The sequence below is a fragment of the Perissodus microlepis genome, chromosome 13 (genome assembly GCF_051167445.1).
Source record: "Perissodus microlepis isolate ML-2025 ecotype Zambia chromosome 13, ASM5116744v1, whole genome shotgun sequence".
NCBI classification, from domain to species: Eukaryota; Metazoa; Chordata; class Actinopteri; order Cichliformes; family Cichlidae; genus Perissodus; species Perissodus microlepis.
This window is the reverse complement of record NC_140473.1, coordinates 12,128,629-12,145,262: the sequence shown is the minus strand read 5'-3', so window position 1 is coordinate 12,145,262 and position 16,634 is coordinate 12,128,629. Positions and strand designations below refer to the sequence as shown.

The 16,634-nt window shown below is 41.0% G+C and overlaps 2 protein-coding genes across 3 annotated transcripts; both read right to left on the bottom strand.

Annotated features, from left to right (window-relative positions):
• Window positions 1–45: 45 nt before the first annotated feature.
• gtf2a1l (general transcription factor IIA, 1-like) lies at window positions 46–5,831 on the bottom strand. 2 transcript variants are annotated; one of them, XM_084948483.1, is made up of 9 exons: window positions 5,014–5,831; window positions 4,497–4,598; window positions 4,211–4,331; window positions 3,951–4,000; window positions 2,824–2,917; window positions 2,235–2,728; window positions 1,245–1,484; window positions 943–1,032; window positions 46–842 (listed from the first exon to the last, which is right to left on the bottom strand). In XM_084948483.1, the coding sequence occupies exons 1-9, from the start codon at window positions 5,035–5,037 to the stop codon at window positions 735–737; spliced, it is 1,323 nt and encodes a 440-aa protein (XP_084804609.1). In that variant the 5' UTR covers window positions 5,038–5,831; the 3' UTR covers window positions 46–734. The 2 variants fall into 2 exon arrangements, with proteins under 2 accessions (XP_084804609.1, XP_084804610.1); XM_084948484.1 differs by lacking the exon at window positions 5,014–5,831 and having other exon boundaries at window positions 4,211–4,386.
• Window positions 5,832–5,987: 156 nt separating this feature from the next.
• Window positions 5,988–16,104, bottom strand: ston1 (stonin 1). The gene is made up of 4 exons (XM_084948579.1): window positions 15,836–16,104; window positions 9,170–11,105; window positions 8,445–8,647; window positions 5,988–8,338 (listed from the first exon to the last, which is right to left on the bottom strand). The coding sequence occupies exons 2-4, from the start codon at window positions 11,019–11,021 to the stop codon at window positions 8,273–8,275; spliced, it is 2,121 nt and encodes a 706-aa protein (XP_084804705.1). The 5' UTR covers window positions 11,022–11,105; window positions 15,836–16,104; the 3' UTR covers window positions 5,988–8,272.
• Between the last annotated feature and the right edge of the window lie 530 nt (window positions 16,105–16,634).

Sequence of the window (16,634 nt, the reverse complement as noted above, 5' to 3'; positions counted from 1 at the left end):
TTCTGATATTTTACATGATTTAAAAAAGAAAGAAAATAAATAAATACTGGACTTGTCTTTTTTTTTTTAACCACTACTATGAATTTTAACCACTTCATGTTAGATTGTAAGAGTATGGGCTTTGTAATATATGCCTATGAGCAATCTTTTCTCTGAGTCTGAAAAAAGAAAACAAACAAAAAACAGTCTTCCAAAATTCTGTTTCCTCATCTTGTTGTACATAATCTGTTGTTAATTTAAAAAAAAAAAAATAAAAAAAAAAATAATACAATTGCTTAAAAATAATAATAATAAAAAAAATGTGTCACCGGCTTTGAAGTGGTTTTCACAGAAAGAAGAGGGCTCATTAAACGCAGCACAACAGTACAGGTCAGTATATTTGGAGCATAATTAAAGAGACGTGACAATGTTTGAAAACCAAACAGCACGTTTGTTATCCTCAAACAATCATTGGAGGTCAAATAAAAGGTTTACTCTGCTTGTAAAGAATATTTTCACAAAGTGCAATACAACATAAATCCATGCTGTTTGACTCAGTAAACAGTATTTATAAGGAAAGCTTTATACAACTGGATGATATAAGTGACTTGTAGCATTGCTCTGATGATTATCACCAATCTGGCACAGTAGTCACAAACTGCTCTGTGAGCCACATTACTACAACTAAGAATTTTAAATTCATTTTTAAATGATAGTTTCTCTTTCCCTGATCTGTTCAGGGGGACTAAGGTTCATTACCACTCTGCTTCCCCAACTGCTTTCGAAAACACGTAGTCCCTGCCACCGTAGCACATCACTCCGTCCTTCAGGTGAAACTTCCAACGGTTCTTACTGCGGTGAATCTGCAAATGCAAAAGCAGTGAGTACAATATTCAGTTAAAATTCAGCACTGGGCTTTGATGAGGTGAAAATAATGGCTAATAAAAAGACAGCAGTTCTTACTTTGTCATACTGGCAAACAATGACATTGTCAGTGTCAAAAAGGTCCGGGATGTCTTGCTCAATCACATCGTCACCTGAATTCAGAGGGTCCTAATCAACAGAGTGCGCAATGGAGGAAACAAATAGTCAAGTTATGCAATCAAGATATGCTCTTCGGAAAACCACCTGCAAAAATATAACTGAAAAATGTAATTTTAGGGAGAAATGCACGAATCTACTGGAGCTCTCCAAAGAAAGTTTTCTTTTAATGGAAAGAAATAAGCCATGACTCGTGAAAATGCATTTCAAACTCACTCTCTCACCTCCTCCTCTATGTTAGCAAGTTCATCTGCACCTTCACCGTCGCTGCTGGAGGAGATGCTGTTGCCATCACTGCTTTCATTTCCTTCCTGCAGGGCCTTCATGGCCTCTGCATTGATTATACCCAGAAAGTCATTCTCTTCCAGGGGAACCTCCTCTTCCTCCTCGAGGTCAGAGTTGCCTGCAGGCCCATCGAGCTGAACGATGTCTGAGAACTGGCTGTAGCTGTAGTCCAGATCCAACTGAGCATGAATTGCAAGAAGAAACATCACAGTTATGAATTCAGAGAAATCAAACTTATAAAAGGGAGCAACTGTCCTAATAAAATGACTATTGCTTCAGTAATTTAATATCAGAAACATAAAATGTCTCAAATTGACAGCACAGCAATCTGTTTTGTACCGCTAAGGAATTTAAGATTTGAATGCAGACTACGTTGATGATTTTGAAGCTTTGGGGAGAGGCTGATAAACTTGATGCTACCTGAATCCAGATGTTAAAATACAAGGTAAACCATTATTTCAAATTAAGGAAAATGGCACTCCAAAATCTGTCTTTTAAAAGTTCAAAATATTGATCAGATCTACCAGAAAAACATTTTTTTGAGTCTCTCTTGTGGGTCAAGCATCCTAAATACTACAACTGTTACAGCCCTCTCCAGCTTACAAACAGCTATATCTTATAAACTTTTCACCACTTTATTAAATCACTTAAAGTGCTCCTAAGAGTCTGATATTTTGTACACATTCCCCCCTTTTTGATTTAATGTGGCAGTACTTTGTGCCAGCCCATTAAATGTTACATAAAAACAGCATAAAGCTGCAGCTGTAGTCAAGCCTATATGCCTTATCCAGCATACAGAGTGATGAGTGCAGTTCCCAAAATGTAGAACTACTCTTTAGACAATACACATCCACACTTCAATGACCTGATCTTTTCTATGCCTTAAAGTGATATTTGCTATATTAGACTGAGAATTCTTTCCAAATTACCCCAAGAGTCGCTTCAGACTGGCTGTCAGACTCCACAGGAGCTAGCTTCCATGCCCTTTCTGCTTTTTCTCTCTCCTCCTCAATAACTTCTTTCAGGATGTCATCAATGTCTCTGCTCTGAGCCATCTGTGCCAGAGCCTCCTCTCTTCTGATCTGGTAGTCTAATAACTGAGTGCAAGGTGAGGTGGTCGTGCTGAGGTTGGGTTGTGGATTTGGCTCATTTTCTTCCTGTGGGAAATCTGGCTCTGTAGACTGCAGGGGAAGGCTGCCCTCCTTACTGGAGGGTAAAATGGTCTTTGGCTGTGTGACAGACTGAGCTGGAACAGAGGATGTTTCTACCTCGTGGGGAGCAATAGGATTTGGTGGGATTGCAGTGGGCTGGGGGGCAGAAGCCTCCCTCCATTCAGTGACTTTCTGCATGGCTTGGGTTGCAGGCTGCTGACCCACTGGGGCCTGCGTAACCACAACAGGAACATTGACCTTGTAAAGTTGACCTTAGTGAGGTGATACAAAAGAGTGAAATGTTATTTTGAGAAGCTTGGCCAAGCTGGAAATAAAAACTGATTTAAGCTGTAAAGTCATTCCATACCAGAGGCTGTTTGTAGAGTGACTCCTGCTGGTATCTGCACGGGGTAAGCCAATCCAGCAGGGAGGGAAAAGGTAGCAAGTGTCTCTGAATTGTTCTGAAATAAAACATTATGTTGTGAGGAAAATACAATACTAAGTATATTAAATAGCAGCTTTTGTACAATCACCTCCAAAATATAGACTTAATAATTATACACTGTGAGTCTTATCTTTTGAAGTAACTAACGAATACTGAGGTTTGCCTCATTATAAAACCACCTGCAGTTGTGGTCAAAAGTTTACCAACACTCATCATGGGCATAAATATAGTAATTCAGGGCTTTCAGTGATTTCTATGAACTGTTCTTTTTCCAGGTTAGATGATTGAACAGCAGGGTCGCACACAGGGTCCAGCAAAACAGTCCCAGAGCATGATACCACCACCACCACGCTTGACAGCTCACATGGAGTTCTTAGGAGTTCTATCTGACTGTGACAGTTTGGGTCTTCTTTCAGGCCTTGGAAAAGTGGTGATGCATCCAGGTAACTTGTATTTGCGTACAGTTGTTTGAACTGATGATCTTGGAATCTGAGGTTGTTGAGAAACAGCTCCAGGAGACCTTCAGACTTTCCCCATCTTGTGTAAATCTACAGTTCTCTTTTTTAGATCTTTACCGAGTTCCTTGGACTTTTCTGAGAATTTGTCAGTGGAGTGGAAATCATTTCAATACTCGAAAAGAGGAACTGTGATAACTAATGAGAAGGGTTTTTTTGGTTTTCAAATTTAGACATAAAATCAAAGAATTCAGCTTAAGAAAAATAACAATTCAATCATTACAATTTAGATACATTACATTAATACAACTTTACTATGAAACACCAAACATGTCATCCAAATGAGAAAACTATATTCAGAGGCTGTAAACTAAAAATATTTTAGGGTGTGTCTGCAGAATCATGTTATAAAAAGGTGGAGATAGGCAGCGGAAGAACAAGCTAAATATTGGTGCCAGTATGATTGACTTCTTTCATGGTGCAAGATAAGACCTTGGAGGACTGCCTTTCTGAGTGCCTTTCAAGTCATGTGCATCCCTCATGCAAATAATTATTACACGTTATGGAGGTGATGTAAATCTCAATCACACTTGCCTTGACCGGGAAGCTGGGGATATTCTGATTTCCAGGGATGACAACTGAGGCTGAAAGAAATATTACCAAAAAAGTGAGTAATTTTGGCTATTGTGTACATATTAGACAAAAAGCCATTCAAATTAAATTTATTGTGCTTTGTCTTCATTTAAGATCCCCCCCCCCCCCTACCTGTAATATTCAAGGCACAAAGCTTGCAGCTGTATTAATTACAAGAAGAGTGAAGGGGCTTCTTTTGTTGGTGAGCAATTTAAGCTTACCGGTGAGCTCTTGATCACTCTGAGTGTAGCTGGCAGGAAGCTGGAGCACAAAGTTGGATGGGTTGGTGTTTTTCCTTAAGCCTTCCATTGCTTTTGACTGCATCACTTTTGACTCCCAGAGCTGAACAGCAGAAGACACAGCAGTATGTCTTCCAGGTATGGTGCACACTCCCTCACTAGATGGATTAACTTTGCTGTCACTGACAACTTGAGTCAAGAGTGCATTATATTTATGCTTTTAGGAAATAATAAATAGCAGTAGTAGTGCAGGGTTATTTAAACTCACATGTCTTAAATCATCCAGGACGCGGTCTTCAACTCCTTCATCCAAGAAGAGCTCTCTCACGCTGTCAATCACGTCATCGATTATGGACAAGTAGAGCTTGGCCTGAAGTTGTTTACGAAAGAGCAAGTCAGAAGGTGTCGGTGGTTAAAAATCCTTCACAGAAACTAGTTATGGATGTTTTCATAACAAGTCAAAAGCGATTTAAACACTGTTTTCTGTGCCTCAGTGCTGGAATATATAGACCCGAGGTGGTTTTCTAAGCATGTCAACGCCACTCTTCAATCCGGGTGACATAAACAGGCGAGATAAATCTGCCATTTGCCATAAAAAAAGCACTATTGCACATCTTACTGAGCATCCCTGCAGATATAGTCAAGTAAAACAATATTATGAGCAGGCTTCTTATTGGACAAAAACCTAGCTGATCTTACTGCCTTTTGTTTGTTGAGCGCATTAATCTAACTTACAGTTTTGCGATCAGTTCGACCCGATTAACTAAAACGGTTCCGTTTCTTACCACTGGGCCTGTGTCGGTCAGCATCCTTGGAGAATGACTGGGGAACTTTCACACTAGACTTCTACCCATTTGGAAACATAATAGACAATTAACTGTGATTAAGTCGCATTGTTTTACACGAGGCATACACGCGCAGGTGACCGCAATCAGCATCAGGCGCGCAGACAGGTGCGTTAGCACGTGAGGTTTCTTTTTTGTTTTTCCCAGGAGGGGAAAGTGATTGATTTAAAAATGTGATTTCAGTTTCTTGCTTCAAACAAGATGAAGGTTCAGGTCTTCCTAAGTGCACTTGTCATATTAGAGGTTTATTTCAGTGGAGGTTTGGGTTGAGGGGCTGGTGGCTGCTGGACCTCAAATAGCATGTTTTATGGCAACAACTCTAAAATCTAAGCACACAAGTCCTGTGATCTAAGATTAAATGGGAGAGGTGACTTAACTTGTCAGCAGTCCCTTAAATATCCCTGTCCAGCACTAATAACCTCTTCTTTCTCTAGTTTCCTGGTTACTTTCAGTAGAAAAGTTACACAGTGCTGGGAAATCAGTGCACTTTTCCTGATCCCAGGAGTGCACAATGCCGGTAGTTAAAAATATTCCACCCTTTACAAAACACTGTTTGAACTTGGTGTTCAATAGATTCAGAGCAGCAGCGGGAGCCGTGACCCCTGCTTCTTGCAAGTTGTCTGTTTTGGCGATGCTGGGACTCTTTCAACACTGTTGGTTGACAGCTCTGATGAGGATGAGAGCGATGCAGCTGAAAAGCAGCAACACGAGACACCCTTGTGGATACTGCAGTTGCTGGAAGTAAACAGGCGGTTTAGCTGTCACTTCACTACAAAGCTACTGTGGACTCACATAGAGCCCTCACCTGAACTGTAAGAAAATAAAGGCCCTGTTTCCACATTGATATGAGGCAGTGCTGCATTAGCTCTCCGATGAGCTTTTTTTTTTTACCTTAGACAAAGAAAGTATGGGGTAATTTAAACTTGAGACTGGATTTATTCAGTGGAAAACCTCTATTCAGGCAGGCAGTGTTGTGACGGTTAAACAATGCTCAGTTGGTACTAAGGGATCCAAAGTGTGCCAATGAAATAAAAACATACCATGACACCACAAACACCTCCTCTGCACCCATGCAGACTCTTCAGACCATGCAAAGTTTTTCCAATCTTCTGTTGAACCTGTGAAAATTGTACTCTCAACTTCCTGTCCTTAGCTGACAGGAGAAGTACCTGGTATGGTCTTCTGCGGTCATCCACTAATTGCAAGGAGCTTGGTAGTTTGATCCGTGGCTGATCCAGTGTGAGATACTTAAGCCCAAGTCGTTCTCCACATGTTCATCAGCATGTGAATGAGCTTAATAAAATGGGTGGATGATATAAAGTGTTTTGAAGCACAGGCAAAGTAGAAAAGCACAGTTTAAGATCCAGTCCATTCACCATTCTTCTGCACACCTTGGTTGTAAATAGTTGTTAATTTAGATGCTGTTGCCTTCTTATCAAAGAATGGGGCAATTCTTCCTTGACCTGTGGTATCAACAAACCATATTGACCCAGGGAACTGCCACTCACTTTTTTAGACCATTTCTATGAACTCCAGAGATGGTTTTATAGAAAAATCTCACTAGATCAGCGGTTTGTGAACTATTCAGAGCAGCTCGTCTGGCACCAACAACCGTACCACATTCAAAGTCACATAAATCACCTTGCTTAGTGTGAACATGCCTCAGCACACTGAGTTGCTGTCATGTGATTGGCTTAGACATTTGCATTAAGGAGTTGAACAATTGTACCTAACAAAGAGAGTGTATATTTTAAGACTATACTTAAGAGTTATGATTGTCAGTGACAAAATTTGTAAAAAAAAAAACAAAAAACAAACAAACTGGACTTTAAGTGTTGCTGAAGGGCAGTAAAACTCATTTTACTGATTTAAGAAGAACACGTTTTCTTTTATAGAGGGAGAGACTTAATAGATTGCATGTTGAGGCATTGGTTGAGAATGACTCATAAACACAGATGCCCTTATAAAACATACTGCACAATAAAACACCAGCAGTGTAGTGAAACAATACTGAAACTTACTGACTTCTCTCTGTCTGTACCGGCGTTCTGAGCAACTTCATGCAGCTGCCTGCAGCAGTTTATCATGCCCTACAAATCACACGTCTCAGCAAAAGCCTGCAGTGATGGGAAGCATTTAATTTTCACACTGTTTTGAATCTTAGTGAGGTGCAGGTTTATAACTGCTCTGCCCCCGTGTTGAGTAAATTACCAAGTGTGGAGAAAAAACGAGTGCGAGATAACAGCTGTGAAAGAAGTACTACCATGACTCATTTTGGTTTAATTGCTTTTTCTTTTTTACTTTTGATGTATATAATATCCAGCTTAAGCCAGGTACTTCATACATAAAAGTTATCAGTAAACACCTTTTTGTTCAGTATGGCCCTTCACCCCTTTTTTTTTTTATTATCATATATAAACCCGATTCACAACCCAGAGAGCAGAAAGATACAGAATTGATTTGTTTAAATAAAATTACAGTCCTCCAACACAACACAACCTCAGTATAAAGTCAAAGGGTCCGCTCAAGATAAACAATACTTTTGTTGCTTGAGACAAAAAGAAATCTCACTTTATATATTATCAGTACCCAATATATGCTGTGATGTTACCTAAACATCACCATTCTTTAAACACAACAATCCAACATTTTCGTGCCATTTCCACAAAGATTTTGTAAAAAATAAAAAAAATTCAAAGTGTGCCAACTTTAAATATAGATGGACAACACAGTAGCACCACCCGTAGCATCGGTTGATATTTAACCTCTCTCTAAAGTAATGATCTCAAAAGGCCATTACTTAAGTTGCTTATATTACACAATGTGTTTGGCGTGCATTTATTAATAGATGTTGATAATTCTGGAGGACAGTGCAGATATTGCAGATACAAGCGTAATCGTATAAGCTGTAAATCTCATACAATTTATAAATCTATTAAATGTAAAGTGCTAGGTATAAGGACTGTGTTAAATTGTTTATTAGGGCTAAACAAGTTCAGTCTCAGTTAAAGGATATAAAAATCATAGAACCTCCATCAGAAATGCTACCAAGCTGCATCATTTTATGAATTCTAAAACCAGATATAAGCAGAAAGTCTCGCTTCACCCTGTTATTTTTAATATCCCTTCACCTTTAAGAAGATTTTGAAAATCATTTTAGACCAAAGGAATAACTTCCTCTACTAAGTGTCTTTAATCATCATTGCGTCATACAGCCAGACTGCCTCTGTAACTCTGTTTCAATCCATTTCTTTTCCACTTCCACCTAAAAAAAGAAAGAAAGAAAAAAGTTAGTTCCAATAAATTAAAAAAAAAAAAATCTATCCACAATTAAGCACAGATGAAGATATTTTTCCGTTGAAGCATCTCACCTGACAGTGATAGCGCGTCCAACTGGTCACATGTTTCTGCGGCTGGATGTCATTCACAGTGCCCAAGGATTTAACCCTGGTCTGTGACACAACCGCGCCCACAATTTCACATTCCATTGTGACAAAAGGGTACCAGTCATTTGGGATCTCCTGATCAGATCCCAGCTCCAGTTTGCAGGAAAACGAGTGGGGATGATCCAAGGCTGCAAAGCAGGAAAGAAAGGTCACTTGCAGCTGTCGTCTTACATCGCAGCACGACAAACATACTGTGCATAGGCAGAAGGAGGCAAGAGTAAAAAGCAGTATGAGAAAAGGATGTGTAAGGCTAAATGTTAAGGGGGACCTATCATGCTCCTCATTATTTCTGTCACTTATGTACTGTTACAGCAGTCTCAGATTAAACATGGCTACACTTTCAAATAATGAGGTCAATGTATGTGTAAAGCTTCAGACTGCACCAAATACTCTTTTTAACTGGTGTCATGTCTCTTGTCTCACAGAGCCCTGGCTGTGGACATTAAAGTTAAAGCTGCTGTTCAAACCTTCTGTTTACAAGGAGCAGCCAATCATAAGAAAGCTAGCTAAAAGGGTCGGAAACAGCATGTTTCAGACTTTGCACCAATGAAGCATGTAATCACAGAAAACTATTCAAATTGAGAGAGCTTAAAACTATATACAGCTGGAAAAGTGCAACAGGTTCCTTTTTGACCTGTCATAAGCGTTACCCATATTCTTTGCAGGCAGTCTGTCGATCCTCCACACGATCGCCGAATATACATTCTCGTACTTGACGGTGCCGATCGACACCTGCATGACAGGCTGTGAATCTGCAGCGGTGACTGAGCCCAAGCAGGCATTTCTGTTCATGCGGGCCTTTAAAGACCTCTGTCGCAGTAAGGCCACCGTCTGTGTCACTTTGACCCAGTCGCCTGGCACCGGAACGCGGATCACAACATTCTCACACAGCGGGTAGTGAGTGTCAGACTCCCTCATGCAAGAAAGGAATGTGGTTGACATGTTGAGAAAGGCCTGGAGCTCCACGTAGGCACCTTGAACCGTTACCGTAGCTTTGATTGAGAAGGGAATTTCAGTGCAACCTAGGACCCTTGTTTTGTAGCGCATCAGCTCCACTCTGCATGCATCAGGAGGCAAAAACTTGATCAGTCGCGACCTCTGAAACTCCGTCTCGTTCACGCATTTGTGGAAATGGTAGCCTGCAATCTCCATCCAGAGTTCACTGCCCTCCTCTGAGCCATAGCTGGAGTCAAAGTGCAGCAACCCGAGGTCATTAAGGGCAAGAAAACAGTCTCCTAGTCCATTCAGAAAAGCAAGACAGTGAATCTGGGTGAAGGCTGTTTGCTCCATTACGCCCCCACACTTATCTAGCTGTATCCAGATGTGATCGGTGATCTGCAGCGACAGCTCCTGTTCCTCGTAGTGCCGCCTCTGCTGGTGGGGGACACTCAGTTTGAAGACCTCCTCCTCCATGGAGACCACCAGGTCCTCGATCTCATCGTGCACCGTGGAGCCAAACTTGAGGAGCTGCTCTACCTCAGCTTCGTGACTAACCTCGAACTTTGGGTGAAAGCGCTTCTTTTCTGTGTAGGAGAAATGTTCCACCTTGACTGTGAGGACTTTGCGGGGCTCGCTGTAGCTTTCCAGTTTAAGATCCGAGAGCCTGCAGTGAGGGAGAAGCTGAAATTCTTTGAATGGCTTCTCAAGCCCTTTCTCATAGAACATCTGTAGCACACCTCCCGGCAACAAGCGGAGATAGATCGGTCCCCACTGACGCGAGGACATGCGGTTCTTTTTTTCAGGAATCCTGAGCATGATAGACCAACCGTCTCTCTTCTGACTACGAAACAAACCGCGAGGTGCAAACTGAGATGTACCTTCACTTAACACCTCACTTTTGCAACTTAGCCGCCTCTGCCCTTCTTTGTCTGTCTCTGTCTGGCTGTCGGTTTTTGTATGTAGGCCTTCCAGTTTGTTGCAAACAACAGAGAAGGAAAGCTGGTCACGCTGAGGCTCACTGCCATCTTTGGTCCGTATAAAGAAACGTGGAAGGCTGTTGTCCGATTCAGAGTCTGAGGAGGAGCTACCCGCATCCGTATTTAGTCTAGGTCCATCCCAGAATGGGTTAAAGTGTCCTGAATTACCCTTGAAAGAAGGGAAAGGGCTTGGCCCATCTGATGTTTGATTCAGGGCCTGTGGTGCAGGAGAGAAAACAGAGGTGGTAACTGGGCTGGAAAAACTCCTTGAGAAGTCCTTCTTGTCCCATGTTTTGGAGTAAAATGGTGACGCGCTGCTAGGAACCCCACCTTCAGGAGTGCTAAACGGTGTGCTACATGGTACACAGGAACTTCCGCTAAGACTTGAGTGACTTTGAGGCGATTCCAGGGAACTACTAAAGCTCCAGGAAGTATCTTTGATTGGAGGAAGCACTAATTTCAGGCCGTTGGGACGCGGCACTGATGCTTTGATAAGTCCTGGGGACTGCAGAGGCTTCTGAGGTGACGAGAGCGGTGTGCTGTCATCTTCAAACGTGACCCAGTTTGAGTGATTTGTGGAGCACATGGCCAAAGAGGTCTGCAGACCGGTTCAAAACGACAGCTCCTCCTTTGTTGGATTAACTGTCCCCGAATTCAAAAGTCTTCTTCTCTGTTAGAAGAAAAAGAAAGAGAAGAATGAGACACTATTGACCGAAGTTCAAATGTAAAACTAATTTAGATCAAATCTCTAAAGTCAGCTCCCATCTCAAAGCACGAACAACTGAAACCTTTGCTATCGGTACAAGAGAGAGCCCTCGAGGACATAAATAAAACATGTCTTTAAAAGTACTCCATCAAAGCTTAATCAACACCTGACCCGGAACAAGTTCATTTCTGTTTTCTCCATTACAATTACCTAAGGTTCGCTGACGTGACAGCTGAATAAGCATTCTGCAGCCCAGTGTTGGCGAAGAGGGAGTCGAGTTTCTCACACCACAGATTTATTTTTTTTATAGACATTTATTAACTGAAAACTCTCAGAAGTAATTCCATCATAGAACATGAAAACTCATTCCCGGAGTTTTATCTTTTAGCTATAAAGATGAGGGCTAAAGGAATGGTGACAGGAGACTGCAGGGAATTCTTGCACTGACAGATTCGTCTTTACACCGGTAATTATAACAGGGATTTCATGCATGTTTATGCAACTTTAATAAACTCACTCACTCACTCTCACACATAGACCACCTCCTTCATTTAGATCAGTTGTGCAAGCAATACAAGAAATGATACAGTCTTTATTCTTCTAACAATATCCCAATACAAAGTGTCAGCCTGAGAAATGGGTGAAGAAATCTGTTCTTCTTAGTCAAAATAGCAAGACTTTGGAAAGCTGTCGATGCAAACCAAACACTGCATCGCAGTTTCTCAAAGGATTTTTAGAATCTCTCTCTCTCTGTAGCTCAGAATTTTTTTTAAATGCATAGAGGATAAAGCAAAAGACTTCAGAGATGTGGCAGTTCAAAGCTGCTGCAATGTAAAAAGGTGTATTTTAGACCTGCCGTGCTGTCTAAATATTTCAAAGCCAGCGTGCTCCAAATTGCGTGGGAGAAAAGTTAGCCATGGCAGAAAAAGTCCAGCCTCGTTAAAAAACCATGAGGTCAGATGAGAGAAGCAGGTACACTGGGGCTCATCTAGTTCCACACGAGGCCTCAAAAAGGGACAAAGTGTGCATGGCATCTTTATGGTGGATGGTATTTTAATATATGAATGAGATATTGAAAAAGTATGGCGATATTGCTAAACAGGAATGACGTTCAGGCTAATCTGCCAGCGGTTAGAGAGTAAACATGTTTTAATCTTTATACGATCTCGCAGTTAATTTTCCAGCTACTCAATCACAATCTGCCTTTTGATGTGCTAGCAGTTCAGCTCTCAGTAATATCCGGCTCAGTGAAGCCCCCTTACAAAATACAGACGCTTCATCTTCCCATAAAAAAAAAAGGGGGACAGAAAGCCTCAATTACAGGCTCCCTCCGCGCTCCAAGATGCAGCCATGACTTGCATGGAGGAGACATTGAGTGGAAAGTTCCTCTTGCTACAAATAAACAGGGAAGTGTGTGCATGAGTAACGGAGGGTGTTCTGATTCAGAGGAGTGGACTGACAACTCTTCAGTCAAACAGTGAAGAACATCTTTCTAATGAGAGGATGTTTGCGAGGTTTTACGCAGACGTTTCCACGAGCTCATCCGTCTCTCCAACTTATAGAATCCATCTGCTTCGATTCACAGAGGAGGAGGAAATCTCCACAGGGGGTTACTGACAGTCTTTCAAACTCATTTCCAAGCCAGCCATCTCTTCCTGGGCTCTCCGGCAGGCAATACAGAAATGAGACTCTGCTAAATCAACAGAGGACAAAAGAATACATTCCACACATTCCTCTGGGACAAGCCGCTTTGCACACAGGAAATAGCAGGCTGCTGTATTCGTGTGAACTGACAACAAATATTATCTTAATGTCAGTTTATCACACTTCAAAAATCCACCAGTTCTACAGGTCGTAAATTTGGATTGGTCTGATTATTTATTACTGCCAAAGCGCAGTGAAAAGAAAGAGACTGGGGATTAAGAGAGCCTTATGAAACTAATTATGTACTTTAAAACATAAAAACAAGTCGGAACTACCATGAGGATTTTTACACTGATTTATTATTGTCTCAAGACTTAAGATGACCTCATCAGATTTCTACCAGCTAAAAACCAATGCAAAGTTAAGACCTGTAATTCTGCAGGGCAACGTCAGGCTCCCTGTACAGGTTGGTTTGCATTTAAATTACAGCCCTGCAGTTATGACAAACAGCCAGGAAAGACCATCCGGCTTCTCAAGTTTATCATTACTGATCATTACTGTAGTTATTTAAATTGCTTGCTAAACCAAGGGTAGGCAAAAAAAAAAAAAAAAAGTTGCACACCTCACAGACATTAACAAGGTCTAATGCTGCTTAACCACAGCTATTTGGCCTCGCTAGTTGTTGAAAATGTAAGCTTTAAAAGGCGCCAGTCGTGCAGAGCATTTTGATATTGGTTTTTTCAAAGCTGCATGGGAGGATGAATACACGCGCTAACAGATCAGCTGGCAGATAGTGGAAAAATTAAGCATGGAGCATGAGAACATGCAATCCACAAAGGGGAACAGCCATGAAACTACTGAAAATAGTATTGCTTATATGGTTAATTACTGATAAATGATGACTGAGTGGAAAGTCTTGTGGTTCAACAATAAAACTGCTGAATTTGGAAAAAAAAATAAAACACACACAGATACAGACACACACACACACACACACACACACACACACACACACCAGGGCTTGAACTCAGCAGACAGATGCTTCCTGATTAAAGAAGACACTTTCCTGCTGGATTCTCTGGCCACTTCCTGTACATTCACACCACAGCCTGGAATATTTTTCCTTCGAAATAAAACGTGTATATATAAATAAACAAAATAAGACACACTTTAAAATGAGAGGGCAGGCTGCTACCATTGTAACCACAATGAGAGCATGGACTAGTGCAGAGCTGAAAATGTGATGACCCATTTCCAGTGGCAGCAGTGGCATCGTGTGCAAAGTGAGCTCCCATTAACACAAAGCACAGGAGCGAGTGTGGGTGCCGCAGCTCTTTTTGTCTCCTCACACGTTGAATGAATCGGTGTTATGTTAGTTATACACTTTAATCCCGGGATTCCCTGCCGCATTTATTGTGGAGATTTGTTCCAGTTCAGACAAGCATGACTGGGAACAGAATGAGGAGGAATGAATGGGGGGATGTTTGTGGATGTGGTTTACTCACTTAATTATGCTTTCCTTTCATCTGGAATGAAGGGATAAACTATTATAAACTTGTGCTTAAAGTATGAAAACAAATAATAGAATAAATTAAAATGTATAGATATTAGTTCTAGTACACAGGGGGTTTAAGCTGCAGTCTCTAGGACAGGGTTGACAAACATAAGCCCCACAGGCCAGAATTAGCCTGGGAAAGACTCAAATCCATCCCACTGAACTGCTTTGGAAAATGTAAAAGACAGCATAAATTTTGAACTTTTTTTTTTTTTTTTACTGCATTTTCATTGGTTTTACAGCTTTTCCTACTGATAATGACCCCCTCCATTACTCCTAAGTAATGAATAAACCACTCAATAAAGGAAAAACCCCATTTTTCCCCCACAATCTACTATAGAAATTTCACAGTGAGTCCACAAGGAAACAAATACTGTGAATTAACAAAAACTTTCTGAGCAAAAGCAACCAAAACCTTTTATTTAATTTTACACCTTCATTTCTTACACGTAAGCCCAAAAAGACATGCTAACAGATCCCTTTCATTACCTAGAGCAGCATTTTTTTTCCTCAATCTGGCATGTCCTGTTTAAACTGCTCTTCTTATTCTTACATTAAAATATCTCAGAGATTAAATGTATAGTTAAACAGTTTCTTTCCCCTTCAAATCAAAGTGGGCTGTATGTGGCTTACATTGTAAAATGAGTTGGAAATCCCTCTACCAAGTACATTTCACTTGTCCAAATTCCTTTAAATGCATTTATTTTTATAAATTGTACTTATGTAACAAAATTAAACGGGAAGATTTACATGTAATCAAAATACTTGTAAAATGAGTTTAACATTCCTGCTGTAGCAGCTTTGATTGCTACTAGAGGCTGTTATCTAATGTTAGTAGACTATGATTGGGCTACTTTACTGTCCTTATGACTCTCGCACTGGTCTCTTCACTGCTAAAGTGGCTACAGTCCAGCAAAAGTTACAAAATCCCACATTTAGCCGTATTAAAAGTTTCCTGTTAAAAAAAGGCTACACATTTCCTATTAATGTCATCTACATGCGCAGATAAACTGTATGCCTCCTGTTAAATCACACTTATTTGATACACTGTTTCATTGTCACACCCAGCGCGCGTTCAGTTGGCTGCCAGACACAAACACTAGTTGCTGGAAAACAACATTTCTTTTCGTCCCATGGCAACTCAAGACTGGACACACAAAACAGTACCAAGCATGCTGTCATCCACAACAGAGCCAGGCCCGCGTCCCGGACAGAGGCCCAATCCTGGGATAAAGCTCCGCGCCTTTTGTTTTGACGCACGAGCTCGAAGGAGTAAAGTTGTCACCCTGAGTTTACTTTTATCGTGCTCTGGCTTTGCGCACTTTTAAGTGAGCACCACACGCGCCAGTCACTCTCGACCGAGCGACGACACGACAGCACACCGGGTCGACACTTACAAAAAAAGAGTACACTAAAACAGTTTATATGGTTTTTACAACGTGACCTGAACTAAACACAGCTCCCTGAGTGCAAGCGAAAAGGAAAACATACTCACAAACTTAGCAGCAGCAGCAACAGTGACTAATTCAGGCCATGACTTTTTGTTGCTTTGTTTTTTTTTTTTTGTTTGTTTTTTGACGGACACGTCTGAATTCCGACGTCGGCCCGGTCCTGATCAAAATGGCAGAGTGTAAATCCTGGGAGTTTGCACAGCCTAGCGCTTCCCCCTCCCGAGTTCAGACTGATGGTTGTCCTCCGACGGGACACTGTGGGATTGAACACAGCAGTGCTGCGTTCACTGCGGTGGGACACATCAGAACATTGGCTATTTCTGGACATACGTTAACTTACTAAGTTCATGTTTCGACAAATTAATTTTAATATGCTCACTCAGTAACTATCAGAGTTCAGATACGGTTGACAATGTTTCAAAGCTAACCATAAACACAGCACTCAACTGCCACATTTATATGAAGTGTGTCATTACAACCTTTGGCCTTGTGGTAGCGTTTATTCAGTTTAGCAAAAGATTAAATTAAATTAATTTTAAAAAACAAGAAAAGACAAGTGGATCATTATCTCATCACACAAAAAAAAGAGAATCTCGTCTGCCCTTTCACCGCTGTTTACAAAACAAAAGCACGTAAAAACTTAAGTTGTATAAAACACACAACTTCAAGCAGGGTGTTTAAATCGCCTAACTTTACAGTAATGTAAATGCCTTTGGTATTATGTATAGTAATTCTGCAGCCTATACAAATTTCTTATTAGAGCTACTGTACTCTTCAGTCATGTACCAAGAGTACTTGAAAGCATCGCGAATTTCTATAAAACGACACGTTTTTCCTTTCAAA